Source organism: Rhinolophus hipposideros, assembly GCF_964194185.1.
Source record: "Rhinolophus hipposideros genome assembly, chromosome: 25".
In the NCBI taxonomy this organism is placed as follows: domain Eukaryota; kingdom Metazoa; phylum Chordata; class Mammalia; order Chiroptera; family Rhinolophidae; genus Rhinolophus; species Rhinolophus hipposideros.
The window spans coordinates 9,758,659-9,781,013 of record NC_138071.1 but is presented as its reverse complement, the minus strand read 5'-3'; the positions used below and the strand labels follow the sequence as shown (position 1 = coordinate 9,781,013).

The following is a 22,355-nucleotide window of genomic DNA, read 5'->3' as shown; positions in this document are numbered from 1 at the left end:
ATGGTATAAGAACTCTGGAGGAGTGACTTTTGTTTTCCTCTATTTTGAAGAAATCAAAGACTATCTATACAAACAACAACAAATACATGGATGTCACTGCAGATACTCCATGGTTATATGCCTTTACAAAAATAATATGAAAAATAATATAATCCCATTAATAGTGGCATGGCAACCCAGAGGTGTAATTGCGGCTTAAAGGTTAAAAATCATTGCAATAACCCCAGTTATTTTTGTACCTACCTAATATTTAGTGCCTAGAGTGCCAGCTCAAGAAAAGAGCTTTGGTTTATTTATGAAAATCACCATGTTATGGTGATATAAGGCTGGTTAACATGGAGAGACAGCCATCTGTTCCCCTCTACTCGTATTTCCCCTTTTCCTTCTAGCAACAGAAGCCCCCAGGTTTTAGCTGGACACACTATCCAGGTAGAGACTACATCGCCAGGTCTGTCTTGCACCTAAGTGTGGCTACATGACAAAATCTGCACTCACAGTGTAGGAATGAAAATGCTGGGTGCAATGCCCAGGTCATGTTCTTAAACATGAAGATGTTTTTTCAAGGCTTCCTCTTTCCTCCTTCCAGCTGCCTGGGAAATGGTGACATCTGAAACCATGCCATCCTTAGGCCACTCGCTCTGAAATGTGTGTGAGAGAAATGAACTTCTTTTTAAGTTGTTGTTTGTTGGTTTTTTTGTATCTGGGTTTGTTTTTCATTTGTTACAGAAGCTTTGCCAATACCCTAACTCTGATAATTAGATGGTTTGTCCCATCTAATCTGAATTCGGGAAGGCTGAAAGCTCTGACATGGGACAAGAGGAAGCAAGAAGAAATCATATTGGAATGACTGCAGGCTGTGGTGACACTATTCACTTAACAATTTATGTCCAGAGGCAGAAGGCTGCCCAGCTCTCCTTCCCCTGTCTGCTGGTGACCTGTCTACAACCCAAGTCACAACTTAAGAGCAACTATCTCTTTGGAAGTGTCACAGATTCACTGCCTTCTTAGTTCCCTAATTTACTTTGAATAACACCTTTATTATAGTATTTCTATTTACATCATATCTAGCTTTCCCACGAGATTCTTCGAGAGGAGGAAGATTATCCCACTCATCTTTGTATTCATTTGCCTATCACGGCATCTGGCTGAACATGAACCTCCAGAAATGTTAGTTGCACTGATGTTGAATTAATGTTGTCAAGTATAAATATTTTACTCTTGTTCATGACTTGTCTAAGTTTTCTGTTAACAATATTCAGGTTGTTTTTAAAATTAGTGATTTCTCCGTGAACAGGAATTGTGGTAGGTAAAATAGCTGTGACTACAACTCATTATGCTTTATTTTCTTTCTCTGTCATTGCTGATAAAAACTCTTAGGTAATAATCCTCTTACACACACACACACACACACACACACATGTGCAATTTCATAATGGCTCTCTCTCTAGAGCATCTACCATGGGGCAAGGGTTTAATATATTTATATTTTCTTTAATTTTATAACAATTCTGCATGGTAGGTGGTGTATTTCCATTTTACACATGAGGAAACTGAGGCCCATGATTGCAATCTCATAGCTAGGATTTAAATCTACATAACAGTACTGCTAAGAAGGATCTTAAAAGTTCTCAGCATAAGAAAAAAATTGTAGCTATGTGAGGTAAGTTAACTAAATGTATTGTAGTGATTATTGTGCAATATATGCGCGTGTCAATCACGTCCTATACCTTAAACTAATACAATGTTATATGTCAATTACATCTCAACAGAATTGGGAAAAAATAAATCCACGGATCTCAGGTGCCTAAGCCCAAATCCTTACTCCACAACACTATGTCCTAAGAGAAAGAAAATGTTATCTCTGGTCATTTGGAGTTAATCTTATCTCTCTCTGCTTCTACAAACAGACCTGCCAATTCTTGTAGGTCACCAAATAGCAGGATAGGCACGCAGGACTGAGAAGAAGCTGATAAATGACACCTTTAGGTTTATCATTACTTCTTTGTTGTGTCACAGTGGTGAACCGTTTTTTAGGTGCCGGGTGCTGCATCCAAGTACTTGGAATCTGCTCCTCCTCTTCCTGTCCCTTTGGCTTCATTGTTCTTTTATAGACTTGGCATCTATCTTTGGAATCCCATTTCTGCCTCTTTCCTCTGGCTCCGTACCACAATGCAGCCCTCCTTACAGCTAGGCCCCACCTAGAGAATATTCCTTTAGAACTAGCACTTCTGGGCTCATAAAACTCCTAATTCAGACCCCTCCCAGTAGTTGATGCTGAAGGATCTGTCACATTTGATCTCTTTGTGGGACAGAAAAACAAAATCATCAGACAGATGAGATAGGGGTTAGGGGAGGAACTCAGGGAATGAAAGGAGATGAGGTCACATAATTTTAGCCAAAACATAGTGGTTTCCAATAAATACTTATTAAATATTTATTTGTCTCAAACTATAATAGTTCTAGGGGGAAAAAAAAGGTCATTTACCAATCAGAAGGGGCGTCTCTCCTTTGCCATTTTTGGTGTTTGGCCATACTCCCTTTTCTAGTAAAGTTCTTACGTTTTCCACCATCTCAGCTTTCACTGCCAAAGTCAAGGGTGTTTCTCCATCAGCGGTCTTGAACTCCCAGAGAGTCTTATAGGATGCTGAGATGTGAAAGCATTGTGTAAAGTTAAAAATCTTTACTTAAAGATATCACATAAGTCAGAATAATGCACTAATACATGCATTAAATTGAGCAAAGTCGATTGGTGAAAAAGGGAAGACTAAGAGGAGATGTGAGTCAAGTTGATCAAATGATGGTCAGTATAAGTTGATGAGCGTGGACTTGCTAATCAAGTTAACAGCTAAAAAAATCAACATCTAAGTTTCAAGGTGCTCTTTTTTTTTTTTAAATGGGTTGTGAATTATCATTTCTAGGTAAGTGGTAATATAATTCCCTAATCCTTAGCATTACCATTTAAATTTTATCTGAAATTGGTTTTTGTCAAATGAAGTCTGTGAATGTGGAAATGAGAAAGTATTTGAATGAATGTATCTTGTCAGAGTGTGTTAGAAATACTATACTTGACATCATCTTCTCTATCCGTCTGTCTATCAGTCTAACTCTCTATTTTTTTCAGCTGGCTAGTGGGCTGGATACTTAATTATCAAGTATCTATCATTATCTCCCAGAACATAGAACCAGGGAGCAACACCGAAGGTTGAACGATAGGGCACTCACAACGTATTCTGCCGAGATGTGAAAAATATTGTGTTAGAACATGGAAATTATTAATATTTACCCTTGGGTCAATTTACCATGATATTTATTCATGTTTACACTATGAAAAAATTAATATAATACGAAGAAAAATATAGTAAGTACTACTTGTACTATATAATTATTTTTGGAAACTGTTAAGAGATGTTCAAGATGAAAAATTAAAAACCAACTTCCAAAAGCAACAAGATTTATATTCTAATCAATTAATTCATGATATGTACAAACTTTTATCACTTTTAGGAGATAAGCACATCTTCCTGCCAACTTGTGTCCTTAGAAGGATGAGGATTCAGCAAAGGTGAACGCTGAACCTCATGAAATATACTAATTTTTGTACCCTAAGTTTAAAACATGGGTATTGTCTTTTCCCAATTTCAATTAATCTTTTATTCCGTCTCTTCTTTTTCCTTGTTATGTTCACTGAGAATGCTCCCAACTTCTACATTCTTGTTTCAATGTGGTCTAAAGGATCTATGTTCTCTTACCATCCAGAACGATTTCAAGTACTTGCTGAAGAGGCTGAACAACAGCTTCATGCAGGGGAAACCATCCTTTTTCATCAGCTTCATCTAACGCATATTTACATTTCACATATTCCTGGAGCTCTAGAATGTGACCTAAGTGAAACACACGGGCTGGTAACAAATGTCTGCCTTGGCAAGATGGACTCTCCAGTTCATCCCTGTGCAGGCAATACCCTCATTTACCTTGTTTTATGGCCTCCACGAGTTTTCTGTTTTGATCACTTAGTGGTACAAATCTGCCAGGGAAAGGAAAACAAGCCCTATTTATAAAAGTGGTATACTTCAAGGAAACCCAAATTTTAATTTATATTGAGCTTTTGTACATAATCTTAATAATGAGGATCTACAGGAAATTCACTCAACTGATTTTCTCCACTGTAAACAGGAAATGTCTGAGAGGCAGGTACACAGTGTATTTGTGATACACTAGACTTCAGGAACATTCGTGAAGATGACAAAATACAAGATTATAACGCTGTCTCTGAAATGAGTTCTTAGCAACGAGAAAGGACTAAGCAACTAAAATCAGAGTGAGAAGAGTTGGGTTCAGATTTTGTGACTTTATAATCCTGGGAAGGCCAGTTGGCCTCTCTAACTGGTGGTTTCTTCATCTGTAAAGTGATGGGTATAAGTAGGAAGGTCTCTAAGGCTTCTTCCCAACTTAAAAACTCTAAGCTTAATAACTGTCACTTTGAACTTAATAATTGCTAATTAATGATTGCTTATTTGAGAGTGTGTGAGCCACACTGCACGTGAGTCTTAATCACTTCATCCACAGGTGCAAACAGGCTGAGCATTGTATTGAGCGAACTTCCAGTCACCGGTCCGTTAGGCCATGATTTCAACCCTTATGACCATTCTCTGGTGTGTGTGTGTTTATTCAAAGGAAAGAAGGTATGTATTTCGTGAGAAATTGATTTAACTCTATCAAGAAACATTCGCTGGCATTCTAGGCTTGTGAATGCCATCAGGGGAACTCTAAACGTCTAAAATCTGTTGAAGATAACGGGAAAATTAAAGAGACAGGAAAATTTTTAAAAGCTCAAAAGCAATAATTTTATAGCACTGGCTCTATTCAAAAGCACCACTGAATTTCAGAATACCAGATTGTAAATAATATGACAGAATGTAAAGGTAAACTGAAGTGTATTTTTGTCAGAAGAATAATGGATGTTGTTCAAGACAGAAATTGACTTTTGCAGTCTCGGACTTTAGAACCACTGCTAACATCAAACATCAATTTATTAACTTCTGTCATTTGAATAGTAGACAATGAAATAGGCTCTGGTTGATACATTACTTTGTCACATATGACAAAAGCACTTAACTCTTTTCCCATTCACTGTACTTTTGGGCTAGGTGGGTTAGCATTATTCTTCATATTTTAAAGATGCAAAAATGGAATCCATTACTTACAAAGGTTGCCTGAGTCAGGGGAAGAATGGGCTCTAGAACACACAAAACAAACCTCTGCATATCTATGTATACATCAGTTGTATAAACTGTACTTGCAAAGTTGTTAAAGTTTATTGTCCTTTTTGATTCCATATTGATTTAGAAAATAGGCAATCGTGTGCAACTGAATTCCACTAGGAATTTCCCCTCCAGATGACTTCCATCTTGCAACGGAGATGGGGATTTGTGGGAGGTCAAACTGCTAAATGTGTGCACAGTAACCCTTATAAAGCTGTTCAGTTCTCTTCCAGAAAAGAAGGGTGGGCATTTCCTTAGAGGAGGAGTCAGGAAACGTCATTCATTTCACCTTATACCAAAATGAATAGCATGAAGAAATTTTGTTGAGGACAGTCACTTTGTTACCTTTCAGGGGAAAATGTAGTCTTGCTGGCTTCAATGGATTCTTGAATACTGAGCTGAATATCATAACTTGTAAGATGATCTTCATCGGGGTCGTCATTAGTATCCATGACTGAATAGAATTTTGAAAGAATTACTTTCTTATTATCAGCAAATGGCAAAGAACACCATGTAGTTAACATGAAAGATGCAAAATGAAAAACCAAAATGCATTCGCCTGTCTCCATTTAACAAACACAAACACAGTTCACATTTCAATATGTATTATATGTGAAGCTCATTGTAACTTTTGAAGTCTTTAAATACCTGCCCTTTGGTATTTTCTGATTTTGATTTTCTTTTCAGTAACAACTACAGTTGGGCTTATAAGAATTCACTTTTTCCACACATCAGAGTTACAATAATTTTGGCCCTTGAGTTTTCCTCAAAACACTGTTCTACACAGCACATTAGAAGTTTAAAACTCTACCCGAGAAGAAGTAAGACAGGGGCAAGAATAGAGAACAGTGAGCCTTTCACATACTTTAGTCTTTATTCTGTCTGCTGTGTTTGCTTACATGCTGATTAATCCCTCTTCTCACACCTGCAATTCAAGGAGTTGGCTGCCTTGAATTGCAGTTATTTCTGTATTTGTGTTCGACTTCTTGTAACAGACTCTATGCTTTGCAAGGTGAAGGGTGTACCTCACTTATCTCTGCATCCCCTACTGCTCTAGAACATGCTTGGCACAGGGAAGCTCTTCAATGACTATACCAGGGGTGCCAAAAAAATGTATCCAACTGGACACTTTGGTCAACGTTGCTCAAGCAGTAGTTCGTGGTACTCAGAAGTGTCTGGATGCTGATGGTAACCACTTTGAGCACCTCTTATAATTGCAGAAGTCAAACGTGACTTGTATTCATTTTTTTTATTGGTATAGATTGAGTATTACAATTTTAACACAGTTTTCCTTTCTTAAAATGTGTATACATTTTTTTGGCACACTCAGTATTTGTTGAATTAAAGTAGAGAGAATAGAAAGTTACAAATGTAGTGGCCTTGCCTTGCCCTCAAGAAATCTGAAGATTTCCTGAAATCTAAAGATGGTCCTTCACATAAGGACCATCTTAACTCCATCCCCAGACCAGAGACCAATCTCCTGTTCCTGCCCCCTGCACAGTTATATCCATTATGAGCCACTGCTCTTGACTGGCCCATCTTCTCTGAAGATAATGAGCAAAGATATAAATTATTTCTCATTGGCTTGTTTCTTCCAATGATCAGATTAGAAGAGTGAGTGGCTCTCATTACTATTGGATCCATTGTTTTATCTTAGAAAATTGATTAAATGTAGAAATGCAAATAGTTCTACAGCTGGATTGACTGACCAAAATAAAATGATTTTTGACTACTGGTACTTTTCAAGCCAAATGCATTATCTGTCTGAAATTATACACTGTGGTGTGTCTTTTCAAGGGGAAATAAACAAGGAGTACTCTGGGCAATTTCCAAAACACAGTTGACACTTGCATTACTTTTTCTCATTGTCAAGGTTAAATAAGCTCAAATTTTAAGGACAGTTCTTTATATGGTTATAGCCAAGGTCCCTGACCTGCGCACAGACTGCACACAAACTCAGTGGCATCGTTATACTTTTTATTGTTCATTGCTCTGCACGAGTAGCCTTACTGTCACCTTGAGACAGAAAGGAGAGAAGAGTGATAAAGTTTGGAGACTGTTTGTGAGTCAGTAACAGCAATCCACTAAGCATGTTTTCTCACACCACGATACCTCAGTCTACTCAGAGGCCAACATGTGCCCCAGGGGGGCTGTTCAACAAATAGATTTAAGTGGTGTTTTATTTTGTTGTTTTGTTGGTTACTGGTTCATTGTCTCTCTCCTCCCCCTAGCATGTAATTCAATAAGAGCAGAGAATTCATCTGTGTCAGTAGTACCTACAGAAGCACCATCTCATGGTTTGTGGTCTCTGTGTGTTGAATAAATGAGTTAATAAGTGAACCCTAACATCTTCTAAACTCTGCTTTAGCCTTAGAGCTAACTGTTCCTCAGGTATGCAGTCTTTCTTCCAACTAAACGAATGTGATTGCCCACTCTGGGCGTGGCTTTATTTCTCTCACTCTTGTGCTTTTATATCTCATTCCTCTTTATTCGCAAGGCCCTTCCAGCTGCCTCAAGCCTGTCTCAGGACAAGCCTGGCTCACGACATCCTTCCTATGGAAGCCCTTGATGAAAGTCTCCAATCCTTTCTCGCCTTATTTATCTATGAATATCTCCTCTTACATAATATTTTTTCCAACATCTGGAGTTATACTCCTTTGTTTTACAAATTCTTCACATATTTGTGTTTTGTATTCCCACTTGGACTATTAGTTTTCTGAGTGAAAAAAAACCACCAATAAAAACCCACTTTCTTTTTCCTTTATGTCTTCGCTCTCTACTTCCATTCCTAGTGAGCTCTAGCTCATGGCTGTTCTCAGTGGTCACTGGAAAAAATGTGTTGACTCATTAGTAGCGGAAAAGCACTGAGTCCTTCAGACAGCACAATTAGATGATGAAGTTAAGCTTGTGGCATCGCCAGCTGCCTTTCCCACTAATATCTCTGTGGTGATAGGGGATTGCATGGCTCTGGGATTAGTAATGGGATACAGAGCCTTTCACCTAGTTAAATCACCAGCTTAACTCCAAACCTGTTTGAAACTTGGGCTTGCAGTACATGAGATGCCACAGACCGTTTAGAGAACTGAGTTGGTCTGTGGAAAGTTGTTGTTGTTTTTTTTTTTTTTTTAATGTCCTTTTAACTATCTTCCAGAGAGAAGTTATCTAAAACTCTCAACTGTTTTGTATCCCTAATGACAGCAGGGTAGAAATGGTGAGAAAACTCCTACTACATGGAACAACACCCACCTGACACAAACTGTCTCCAACCTTTTACTGAAAGCTGGGGATGAAGTGAAGACCTGTGTGCAGGTGCAGTAAGGTGTCAGACAGACATTCAGGAGAGCATCACCGGAAGAGACCTAGAGGCATCAAGGTGCAATGAGAAGGACAGGAAAAGAGTTATTTATCTGTACCTCATATGTAAAATGAACAGGACTCAATCCCAGCAAAAGGTTGACAACCTATTGCCAGCCTTTGTTTAAAATTATCTGTAAGCACCAATCAGCTAGCTGAGGACAGGCCAAATAACATTTTGACACCCTTTAAGACCTATTCGCTGGTACCCCACTTCTCAGTCTAGAAAAATTAATCGACCCTTTCTAAACAAGAATTTGCCAGTCTTGTTCTGGAGAAGCCCACTAGTGAGATTTATTTATTCTCCATGTGCTGCTAATTTACAAAGTAATTGGGACCATCACATTGGATGGTTAGCCTTTTCATTTAATGCACTGAGTAGTTAATCTTGCTTCGGGCCAGAAACACGTTTGATGACAGCAATGGATTCTCTCTCCAAAGCGATGAATGCCCACTCAAAATTCTGCCTATAATTTTAGAGAATTCATGGATCCTCTGAGGCCCTTTCATGTACCCCAGTTAAAGAACCGTTAAATGCAAGATTTTCAAATGCTACCTGTATTATTCAGATATCAATAATTATTAGTTCAAATACGGGCTAAGTAACCTCCTAGATTTAGGTAATGGGGAAAGGAAAGTTTGGTGATCATGCAAGTTTTAGATTATCTTTGGTAATTACAAAACCAGTGATTATAATAATAGCTGTAAGTTATTGAGCGATCGCTTTGTTTCCAGCGCCTTGCAAAGCACTTTGCATTCACTGACTTGCTTCAAATCCTCCAATTCTGCTTGGTATTACAGAGTCATCGTGTGTAGATGGAAACAGGCTTCAGGAGGTTAAAAAACCCACCCAATGCCACAGAGCTAATAAGTAGTGTCTGGACAGAACGTGAGTACCTTCGTTTTTACGGTCTTCCTGAAGCCACTGGAAAACATCCCACAGTCTATTGCCCTTAAAACACTCTGATCTTGCTCTTAACAGCCAGCTCTCAATGACAATAACTTCCAAAAATAAAAAAATAGCTTCCAGGGGCATATAAATCTTTATCTTTGGCTCTGGGCAGTAAGGCTTTGTGTCCCTTAGAATGGTCTCAGGTGTCCTAAACCTGCCTGCGTTCTGTACTTTTTGTTTTCGAGTGTAAACATTACCGTCTAAAAAATATAGAATCAACATGCCAGTGGGTGCCTGACTGAAGTGGTCAGGAGATTGGGGTGGTGTTGCAAGGCGTGACGCAGGAGTGAACCTGGGTACATGACATGCCTCTGCATAGGACGCTCTGAATCATCTCCAGTCCATGATCCGCGCTAAACACCATACTATTGTAAGTGTGTGAGGTCCCTCAGAGTTTCCCTGGAAACATGGGAGCTCCCACAGCCCAGGATTGGCCAGGGTCTTCTTTTCCCTGAACCAAGGCTATATGACTTTGTTCCCTATGAATTGTTTGGTTGGCTTACTTCCAATGACACCCAAGTCTGTTTACCCCACTCACCCTTACACTCTGTCTCGGGCAAAACAAAATTGAAACCATGTCTGTGGGTCTTAAACAGGGCTAGCATTATAAGTGTTCCCAGACTGAACAGTTGCTTCCATGGTGCAAGGAACGGCTTTGTGTCCATAAATATCACACTGCCCCCAGCACCTGTCACACCAGTGTCATTCTGTTACATCAGTGAGAGATTCTGTGCTTTCGGGCTTATTGTTCCATCTTTTAGTGTCCCTTTTAGAATGCCCATAGCACCCTACTGGCCGCCAGCATAGAACCAGGATCTCTTGGAGTAGTTACTGAGGGGAACCTGGGGTGGGGAAGATGGTAAAGGGTCTAAGACCGAGTCTAGTGGGAGGTGACAGAGGGCGTAGGGAAAGAGCAATGCAGTAAAATTTGGTTCTAGTCACAGTTTTATATAAGGCCAGCCCAAATCCAAACTCTGAGCTTCTGACGGAGGTATGGATTCTGTGTGTGGAAGGGGGAGCCTGATACCCCAACGAAATTTTCTTTTACCTTGAAACTGCTATGGCTTTTAGGTGATGAGCTCATCTGCTGGAGGTCCCAGAGAAAATGACCAGGATCAGTCCTGTCGGAGGAATAGCAATAGTTACAGGGCGTTGTCATTTCTCAGTTTTGTGAAGAAAATACAAAATATAGTTATTCTATACAAAACAATGCTCATTCTCATTTTTCTGCATTTGGACCATTCATAGGGATAATTTTAAAGATATATTGAAATCAATATAAATGAAATTTTGTTGTAACTCTATTTTTTATTTGGTGGCTACACACTTTTGTTTTTTCAGAATCCTGTAGCACAAAATAGCAAATCAGAGAAGTGGCTTCATTTGGCTGATTTCAGTGACTGAGCTGACTAGTCCCCAAGAAATTTCAGAGAGAGGTAAAACTGTGTCAGAATTGGGTAACTTTTATTTATAAGTCATAAGTTATACCAATTCCCTCTTTGTCGTATTTGGTTTTTCTATGAGAGAGAAATCCTGTGGATGACAGTGAGAAATAGACCAGTTCAAACAGCATCTTCCTTAACAGCATAACTTGTTCTGTTGATAAATTTAACATACACACACACACACACACACACACGCACACACACACACACAATCTTAGTTCAGAAAACGAATGCTACTTTTATGTTGCCTTACAGAAACAAAACTCATATCTTTAGAAAATGTATAAAAAGACAAAATGGACATATTGGTCTGTAGACACTAAATATTATGATATCTCGTATGTGATAGGAATTTACTAAGTATTCCCTGAATGAATGACTAAATGGATGATCAAATATACACTACTCTTAAAAATTAGCAAAAGAATAGAATAACCTTATACTCATACATATGTTTTTGCCAAGTTCACTTCCAATTTTGGGACTGTACTAACTGAGGCTTAATTTCTAAGTAAATATGAGTACACTAGAGATAAAACCTGTCATACTAGTTTCGCTTATCTCTAGTTTTATGTTACAAAATTAGACATTTTTTATTCTCTATTACTGATTTCCAAGTCAAATTCAATTATGACAGAGGTATAGGAAGATGCATGCTAGCTTTTGAAAATTACACACAGAATGGGAAGGAGCTTTAGGTTCACAAGTATGTGGATATCTAGGGTAATATAAATGCAGAATAGAGAAGACTAGAGCAAGCATGGCCCATGACAAGGCAACTTATTAATAAATGTACCCTTATCACAAACTAGTATGATGATATGATTTTTAAAAAGCCTTTCCCTTTGCCTGTAATTCTAAATCTAGGAATCTATCTTATAAAAATAATCAGATGTATGGAAAATGATTTGTACGTGAAAATGTTCATCTTAGTCATATTTAAACTGCCAAAATATTAAAAACAATATAAAATGTCCAACAAGAGGGAATTTGTATAAGACGTTATTGTACACCCAAGCAATGAAAAAACTGTACAATTATTAAAGTTCATGTCTTTGAACAATATTTCATGCCATGGATAGAAGGTAATGTATGTTCAATCACACATGATGAGCCACTTTGAAGGCGCTAAGAATGACCTCATGGAACCAACACTTACAAAGCCTTCCAGAAAACTGGCCAGGCCTCTGATTGCAAAGGAAAACGCTGTATTAAAATTACACTGATGGTAGCCACTTTGAGCACCTCTTATAATTGCAGAAGTCAAACATGACTAGTGTTCATCTTTTGTTGTCAGTATCTATTGAGTATTACAATTTTAATACAGATTTTTCCTTTCTTAAAATGTGTACACATTTTTTTGGCACCTTCTGTATATATACATACATATATCCTCTCTCTAAAAGTACTTGTTCCTGGGCATGGTGTATTCTGTTTGACATGTCAAAAGTTCCTGTCTGTTGCTAAAGTCAAGTCTTTTTCCATTTGAAACTTACTCAGACAATAACGAGTCATTGCATTTCTTCACATCTTACTTTGAAATCCTATGCAGGCCATTGTAGTTGAACCTTCGTTCAAATCCTGCCCTTCTGGATTAGCTGCCTCATTAATTGTGCCTGGTGTATTGCAAGTAATAAATAAACATTACCTGTTATTCTTCCGCGACTGAACTCCTCTGCAATGGGGAAGTAGAATTTTAAAGATTGTTTGACAGTTCTAGCTCTATTCCTCACCCTTGAACATTCACCCTCTCACACATTCATTATTTCCTTCTCCTTCCTTGTCTGTAGAATCATCAGACTTAAAAGTTAAAGACAATTATGTAGCCTCGCTGGTTAAAAAAAAAAAAAAAGAAAGAAAGAAAAGCCTAGTGCATTTCCTATCCCTCCAAGTATTGTTCTATTTCCGGGTCTATCTGCATGTCTGTTATATATCGATCTGCTCCATTAATAATGATAAATGTCGAACAGAAATTGGCACAGGACAGAGGCCTTCAGGTTGATATTGATCTATGATTTAGCACCCTTTAAGAAAACATGTTTATCCAGCTACAAATTCTCCCAAAGACACCAATACGTAGTATTAATGTCTCCTCTTTGATCACAAGACCATTATCGAGAGATTCTGTGAAATCCCTTGTTGAAACACAGACGCACAGTACAGTCCCCTTTTCTACTTAAGTCAAAAAGACAGAGGAGAGTTGATCCACTAGTTCTCAGTGATTTTTATTTTTCTCCTAAGGAGTTTCAGAAGGTCCTATTCACTCATTCAAGATAGGTGCCCAGTGTCTCCTGCGTTCCAGTCACAGTAGAGACACAAGACAATCGGATCCATGCCCTCAGGGAGTTTGCTGCCTTTAAGTAACACATGCTAGACATTTCCCCAGAACCTCCCTTCCAGGGTAACCCGCAGGTCCTCAATAAATATTTGTTTTATTGAATTTTAATAATTATTATAAGTAACATCTATTGAGTGCTTACCTGTGACACGCATTATGTTAAGTTCGTTACATAGATTATGTTATTTAATTTCTACAACACACTTTCCCCCATTTTACAGATGAGGAAACTGAGTCCCAGACCTGTGAGGTAAATTTTAGGTAATTTGCTCAAGTACATACATGTAGTGAGTGGTGCAGGTGTGGATATAAATCCAGTTGTTTGACATTAGAAGCACAAGGCCTTAACCGCTGTGGCATGTACTCTAACTAATGACACTGCTACTCTCATGGAATTAATGAAAAGAGGGCTACATGTTCTAATCCTAATAATATTCATAAGCCTCAGAAAAAGCTTTCTAAAAGAGTTTATGCAAACGACCAGCAAACCTATCAAACAACTCCAGTGGGAATATAAATATTTCAGGTAAATTTTCATTTCAAAACAAGGTACTCCTATAAAAACAACAGAGGTCTAAAGTTATATTTTATGTCCATAATACAATGTTCTCAGTACACAGCAGGTTTAGGAGGGCCTTGTCCGTATCATTTCGTTTTAGATACAGTATCATTTTAGATAGAGGTTGGTGCAAAAGTAATTGCACTTTTTGCACCTATTTTTTACCTTTTAAACCACAATTACTTTGGCACCAACCTAATAGGTTCCTTAGAAGTTATCTTTTCATTTAAGAACCTGATGGGTGATGATATCAGATAAATTCTAAGGACTTTCCAACTTTAAGAGTCTATGATTTAATTTGCGGAAGCAACTTTCCAGTTCTATTGAGTTCCTTTTCTTTATCTGATTTAAAGGAATTTAAAGGAATTTTTTTCTCTGAATAGAAAGCATCCATCTTTTGCTATCCATGATAAAAAGGCCTTAATAGAAATGTATTTTAATTATTGACAAGAATCATTTAATTTTTTTTTTCTCTCACAAACCAGGGCAAGCTAAGACCTTTCTGGGATTCCATAGTGTATATATTGACATTTCTTATGAGACATTTATTGTTGATCTGTTTTTCTCACGATACTATTTTTTATTATGCTTACTAACTATATAGTTGAATTAATATTCTACAAACAAACAAAACAACCCTGGTTTTATTCTGTAATGAGAAAGGCCCTGTGCAGGCAAACCCACAGATGATCAACTGGAAAGAGAGTAATGAGAAACTCCCACAATACGTATTTCAATTTGTTTAAAATATTCCCAATCCTAAATGACTTAATAAGCTAGTTGGTGAGGTACAGATCAAATATTTCATAATCTCACCTTTTGGAATGATCATCTTGTCATTCTTATCCAGGGCCTTGCCTTCCTAAACCAGAGGAAGTACCTTGGAGCCAATGTGCTCTTCTGTGTATCTAAAATTAAGTACCCAGTTGGTGGTTAAATTAAGATCTGACCTTGTACAACTGAAACATAAGTGGTTCCTGGCACACAGTAAAGTATTACCCATGACTTCTCTAGACTCTCATCAAAAGAAACACAAGCCCACAGAGGTATAATAAGATTATCTGTGTCCTGATTGGTTCAAAGAGATCTCATGAAAACAAATGATCTGCCAACCCAGCTGGAAGCAGGGTTCCTCTTGAAGAAGCAAAGCAAAACCACTTAAATACAATTAAAAAATATTTTTAAATTAGCTGTTCAAGAGACAAATCTGTGAGTGCCTAAAACTGCAGATCCAAAGGCACTTTTCATGAATTTTAACACACACCATTTCTCTTTATCTTTTAGACTTATGTCAAATCTCATTAAATATAATCTTCTTGTTATACGAAATTACTGTCTTTCATTTGATTGGTGTTTAGTAGCTGCCAATCCGATAAACAGATGGGGATATGACATTCAGTGACATCTAATCTGATCAAGAATCTTGAGGTCAAGTTACAGAAAATATATAGTATAAAAAAGTGAGCAGCAGATGTAAAATGAAGCAAGCAGAAAATCAGGACTTTAATTGGGAGGATAGTTTGGTTTCTAGTTAAAAAACCCAACAAAGTTTAGTGTCTTACTGATTTTCTAATGAAAATAACCTGCCTTAAACTTGTTCTGACCTGGTAATCCTTGGATTAACTTGCGCCACTCCACTGTCAGCGTTCACAAAGCCATCTGGCTTCTGTCCCTACCACTCTACTAAAACAACTCTTCTTAAGGGTCTCAGTGACCTCCTAGTATCTAAGGTTGACTGACAATTTTCGTTTCTTATTTTTCATGCCCTCTGTTGGATCTGCTACCGTTGATCCCTTCCTTTTCCCCGAAACATTCTACACCCTAGGTTTTGAGGAGCACTGTAGGCTTTCATTATCTCTCTGATCCATTCTTTTTACTTGGTGTTAATGAATAAACACATGGACCCTAGTGAATTTACCTCTTATTTCAAAATTTGGAAAGCCTTAATCAGAGGACCTAACTCATCTTGGTAATAAAAGAGGTTGTACTTCCGTGATCCTTGGAGCAAACCTTGAAAAACACTGTGTTTATACCACTATTAACTGTATCTTGAAATAGTCAAGGTAAACATTAGAACACTGAGAGCATTTAATAGTTTGGAATTTTTCGGTAAAGAATTCTTATAAAAAGCAACCAGCATAGTGAAACGTTTTAATTTTTATACAATGCTTTTTTTAAACTTACAATATTAAAAATTCATGTGAAGGTTTAGAGTATAATATAATTTATGGGAAAATCTATACACAACATTTTAAAATGTGATATGGGGCGGGGAGTGATGTCATAAAAATGGCAGTGTGAGGTGAGCCTCTGTAAATCTCCCCTGGAATTTACAACAAATTAAACAGCTATAACTTCACAAAGGACTCTCTGCACAACAGACAGGCAAGACGAAGAGGCCCATTACAGAAATAACCTAAAAGTGGGCAAATAGTGCCAGCAGGGGGAAGAGGGAAGGGAGAAGTGCAAAGACGGGGCCACGGGCACAGGACGCAGACATAGCTCAGTGCTCCAAGCTCGCTGCATCCCAGAACTACCGCAGCTGTGGAAGAGAGAAGAGCTCGGACTGCTAGGGCTCCACTTATGGCCCACAGGGCTGAGGGGGCAGCATATAACACGGCTGAACCCAACGCTCATGGCAGAGACCTCGGAGAAAAGACTGAGGGAAGAGGGCTAAAAACGGTGGTTTAAGCCCTCACTGCCGAGCAGAGAACGGAAGCCTTAGGCACTGACACTAGCCACCCCCTCCCTTCCCTCCCAGAGCTCGCCCCGCCCCCACCTGCCCAGTGCTAGCAGCGGGACAGTAGCAGTGTCAGATCAAATGAACAGAACATTTGCACTTCTGAGAACTGTGGTCCGCAGACAGAGATTCCCAGCCCAACTAGTTCTGGCAAAAGGGAGGGATCTGTGGAAGCAGGACTGGCTGTGGTGGTGGTCGCTGCCATTGCTCTGGGCCACCTCTCACCACGACCCTACCCTTGTCCCCCCCAATCTGGGCAGATCCTCGCAGGAGTGAACAGAACTGCTGAAACATACAGGCTCTGAATCTGGTGCAGAAAGAACTTTGGAACTTCAAAAGCTCTCTGCATCCCCACACAGACATCGCATCCTATGACCCAGGTGAACTGTTAACAGAGGAGAAGCCCACCTTCCAGGGAATCCCCCCATTGTGTGAGAAGATGGAATAGTGCAGAGAAAACATAACACTACAGTGTGAGAGAGGAAAAAAAGGCTGCAGTCGGAGAGAAAATAAAACATTCTACCAACAAGTACTGGAAAACAAAAGAAAGACCTCTTCCCATCAACCTGTTGCAGAACCCACTCCTGCAGATGTCTAGGAAGAGAAACAATAAATCATGAATTGCCATGAATAACCAAGGCAACAAGACAGCTCAGAAAGAAAGTGAAAAGTCTCCAGAAAAGGAACTTAAAGATACGGAAATATGTGATTAAACAACAGAGAATTCAAGACTGCAGTTCTGAAAAAACTCAACGAGATGCAAGAAAACAGAGAAAGGCAGTTTAATGAACTCAGAAACACAATCAAAGAACAACATGAAAATTTTTCCAAAGAGATTGAAATTTTAAAAAATAACCAAATAGAATTTCTGGAGATTAAGAACTCAATTGAAAAATGAAATAGCCAGCTTAGGTAGTAGAGTTGACCAGACGGAGGAAAGAAACAGTGACATCTAAGATAGAAACCTGGAAATTACACAGACGGAAAAAGAAAGAAACTTGAGACTTAAAAGGAATGAAAGAACTCTACAAGAACTTTCTGACTCCATCAGAAAGAGCAATATAAGAATAATGGGCATACCAGAAGAAGAAGTAAGAGAGAAGGGAACAAAGAGTATATTCAAACAAATAGTTGATCAGAACTTCCAAATCATGTGGAAAGAACTGGATCCTCGAATCCAAGAAGCAAATAGAACACCTAATTACCTCAACCCCACAGGCCTCCTCCAAGGCACATTGTATTGAAGCTGCCAAAAATCAACGACAAAGAAAGAATCCTCAAGGCAGCCAGGGAAAAGAAGACGGTAACCTACAAAGGAAAAGCCCATTAGATTCTCATCAGATTTCTCAGCAGAAACTCTACAAGCCAGGAGGAAGTGGAACCAAATATTCAAACTATTGAAAGAGAGAAATTATGAGCCAAGAGTAATATATCCAGCAAAGATATCCTTCAGATATGTAGGAGGAATAAAGACCTTTCCAGACATACAGACACTGAGGGAATTTTCTAATACACGACCTGCACTACAAGAAATACTAAAGGAGGCTATTCGACCACCATCCACAGGGACAATTTGTGGCAACATAAAAAGGGGGAGAGTAAAGGCCTGAACCGGAATATGGGAATGGAGAAAGTAAGCGTGCTGAAGAAAATGGAACACTCTAAATATACTTTCTTTTACATAAACTTAAGGGTAACCACTCAAAAAAAAGCCAGAACTTTTTTTTGAGTGTAATAAAAGAAGAAACAGAGGGAAACATAGAATACCACCACACAGAAATAATAGACAAGAACAAAAAGGCAAAGTAACAATGGAGACACAGTCTTACCAGAAAACTAAAGATAGAATGATAGGAAATCCTCACATATCAATAATCACCCTTAATGTAAATGGACTGAACTCACCAATAAAAAGGCACAGAGTAGCAGATTGGATCAGAAAACTAAACCCAACCATATGCTGTCTCCAAGAGACACATCTCAGCTACAAGGACAAGCATAGACTCAAAGTGAAAGGGTGGAAATTGACACTCCAAGGAAATGGTACCCAGAGAAAATCAGGTGTAGCGATAATGATATCAGATGAAACAGACTTCAGGGTGAAAATGATAACAAGAGACAAAGATGGACATTTCATAATGGTAAAGGGAACTATACAACAAGAAGACATAACAGTCATCAATATTTATGCCCCCAATCAGGGAGCAACAAAATATACCAAGCAACTACTAACAGAACTGAAGGGAGAAATTGACCAAAACACAATTATACTAGGAGACTTAAATATATCATTGACAGCTATGGATAGATCATCCAAACAGAAAATAAATAATGAAATAGCAGCCCTAAATGACACATTAGATGAAAAGTACAAAATTGACATATATAGAGCACTTCATTCTAAAACATCAGACTATACACTTTTTTCTAGTGTACATGGAACATTTTCAAGGATGGACCATATGTTGGGACATAAAATCAGCTTCAGCAAATTTAAGAAGATTGAGATCATACCAAGCATGTTCTCTGATCACAAGGCTTTGAAATTGGATATCAGTTGTAAAAAGACAGCAAGAAAAACCACAAATACGTGGGGATTAAACAACATACTTTTAAAGAACGACTGGGTCAAAGAAGAAATTAGAGGAGAGATCAAAAGATACATAGAAACAAATGAGAATGAAAATACATCCTACCAAAATTTTTGGAATGCAGCGAAAGCAGTTTTAAGAGGGAAATTTACATCATTACTGGCCTATCTCAAGAAACAAGAAAAATCCCAAATAAATAATCTCATGTTACACCTTAAAGAACTAGAAAAAGAACAAGTGAAACCCAAGGTCAGCAGAAAAAAGGAAATATCAAAAATCAGAGCAGAACTAAATGAAATAGAGAACAAAAAGACAATAGAAAAAATTAATGTGACAAAGAGCTGGTTCTTTGAAAAAGATTTACAAACTTGACAAACCCTTGGCTAGACTCACTAAGATACAAAGAGAAAAGACACTAATAAACAAAATCAGAAATGAAAAAGGGGAAGTTATCACAGACACCACAGAAATACAAAGGATCATTCAAGAATACTATGAAGGACTATATGCCATCAAATTCAATAACCTAGAAGAAATGGACAAGTTCTTAGAAACATATAGCCTTCCTAGGCTGAACCATGAAGAACTGGAAAATCTAAACAGACCAATCACCAGTAACGAAATTGAATCAGTCATTCAAAACCTTCCCCAAAGCAAAAGTCCGGGACCAGATGGCTTCACTAGTGAATTCTACCAAACCTTCCAAGAGGATCTAATACCAATTCTGCTCAAACTCTTCCAAAAAATTGAAGAAGAGACAGTACTCCCTAACTCATTTTATGGGGGTAACATTATCTTGATACCAAAACCTGTTAAGGATAACACAAAAAAAGAAAACTACAGACCAATATCTCTGATGAATACAGATGCAAAAATCCTAAACAAAATGCTAGCAAATCGAATGCAGCAATACATTAAAAAGATTATTCATCATGACCAAGTGGGGTTCATCCCCGGGGCACAAGGATGGTTCAACATATGCAAATCCATTAATGTGATACATCACATAAACAAAATAAAGGACAAAAATCATACGATTATATCATTTGATGCAGAAAAAGCATTTGACAAGATACAACATCCATTTATGATTAAAACTTAATAAAATAGGTATAGAAGGAAAATACCTTAACATAATAAAGGCCATATATGACAAACCCTCAGCTAATCTCATTATTAACAGTGAAAAACTGAAGCCCTTTTCTCTACGTTCAGGAACACGACAGGGCTGTCCCCTATCACCTCTGCTTTTCAACATAGTGTTGGAAGTCCTTGCCAGAACATTCAGGCAAGAGAAAGAAATAAAAGGCATCCAAATGGGAATGAAGAAGTTAAATTGTCACTCTTTGCAGATGACATGATGCTATACATTGAAAACCCTAAAGACTCCACCAAAAAGCTGTTAGAAACAATCAACGAATACAGTAAAGTTGCTGGCTACAAAATCAACGTACAAAAGTCCATTGCATTCCCATATACTAACAATGAAATCTCAGAAAAAGAAATGAAAAAAAAAAAATTCCTTTTGCAATTGTAGCAAACAGAATAAAATACCTAGGAATAAACTTAACCAAGGATGTGAAAGACCTATATGCTGAATACTGTAAGACATTTTTGAAAGAAATTGAAGAAGACACAAAGAAATGGAAAGACATTCTGTGCTCATGAACTGGAAGAATCAACATAGTTAAAATGGCCATATTACCCAAAGCAATATACAGATTTTATGCCATCCCCATCAAAATCCCAATGGTATTTTTTAAAGAGATAGAACAAAAAAATCATCAGATTTATTTGGAACCACAAAAGACCCCGAATAGCCAAAGCAATCTTAAGAAAAAAGAACAATGCTGGCGGTATCACACTCCCTGACTTTAGCTTGTCCTACAGGCCACAATAATCAAAACAGCATGGTATTAGCAGAAAAACAGACACGTAGACCAATGGAATAGAATTGAGAACCCAGAAATAAAACCACATAAATATTGATAGACTATTTTTGACAAAGAAGCAAAAAACATACAAAGGAGAAAAGACAACCTCTTCAATAAATGGTGCTGGCAGAATTGGAAAGCCACGTGCAAAAGAATGAAACTGGACTGCTATCTGTCACCATGTACCAAAATTAATTCAAAATGGATCAAAGACTTAAGCATAAGACCTGAAACAATTAACTGCATAGAAGAAAACAGGTAGTAAACTTATGGATCTTGGGTTCAAAGAGCATTTTATGAATTTTACTCCAAAGGCAGGAGAAGTAAAAGCTAAAATAAATTAATGGGACTATATCAAACATAAAAGCTTCTGTACAGCAAAAGAAACCATTGACAAAATAAAGAGGCAACCAACTGAATAGGAGAAGATTTTTTGCATACAGTGTTTCCGATAAGGGGCTAATATCCAAAATACACAAGGAACTCATACAAGTCAATAACAGAAAAACAAACAACCCAATTGAAAAATGGGCAGAGGACCTGAAGAGACATTTCTCCAAAAAGGACATACAAATGGCAAATAGACATATGAAAAAATGCTCAACATCAGTAATCATCAGAGAAATGCAAATAAAAACCACAATGAGATATCACCTCACCCCAGTTAGAATGGCTATCATCAACAAGACAAATATTAACAAGTGTTGGGGAGGCTGTGGAGAAAAAGGAACCCTCATACACTGTTGGTAGGAATGCAGACTGGTTGGTGCAGCTCTATGGAAGGCAGTGTGGAGTTTCCTAAAAAAATTACAAATAGAATTGCCATATGACCCAGCATTTCCACTCCTAGGTATCTACCAAAAAAATCTGAAAACATCTATCCATAAAGACACGTATGCTCCAATGTTCATTGCAGCTTTGTTTACGGTTGCCAAGACATGGAAACATCCAAAATGTCCTTCGATAGATGAATGGATAAAGAAGTTGTGGTATATATACACAATGGAATACTATTCAGCGTTAAGAAAAGATGAAATAGGACCATTTGTGACAACGTGGATGGATCTTGAGAGTAGAATGCTAAGCGAAATAAGTCAGACTGAAATAGCAGAGAACCGTATGATTTCATTGATATGTGATACGTAAACCAAAACAACAAAAAAATAAGACAAACAAATGAG

At 37.9% G+C, this 22,355-nt stretch overlaps 1 protein-coding gene across 1 annotated transcript in view; it reads right to left on the bottom strand.

The window, feature by feature from the left end:
- Positions 1–14,819, bottom strand: part of ASB15 (ankyrin repeat and SOCS box containing 15) — a 30,114-nt gene extending 15,295 nt beyond the window's left edge. Inside the window, exons 1-7 of the mRNA XM_081038580.1 lie at positions 14,726–14,819; positions 10,616–10,688; positions 8,508–8,620; positions 5,607–5,715; positions 3,972–4,024; positions 3,750–3,881; positions 2,486–2,644 (exon numbers count right to left, since the gene is read on the bottom strand). Coding sequence (XP_080894706.1) covers positions 2,486–2,644; positions 3,750–3,881; positions 3,972–4,024; positions 5,607–5,713 — 451 coding nt within the window. The 5' untranslated portion in view covers positions 5,714–5,715; positions 8,508–8,620; positions 10,616–10,688; positions 14,726–14,819. The remainder of the gene's footprint in view (positions 1–2,485; positions 2,645–3,749; positions 3,882–3,971; positions 4,025–5,606; positions 5,716–8,507; positions 8,621–10,615; positions 10,689–14,725) is intronic.
- Positions 14,820–22,355: the final 7,536 nt, after the last annotated feature.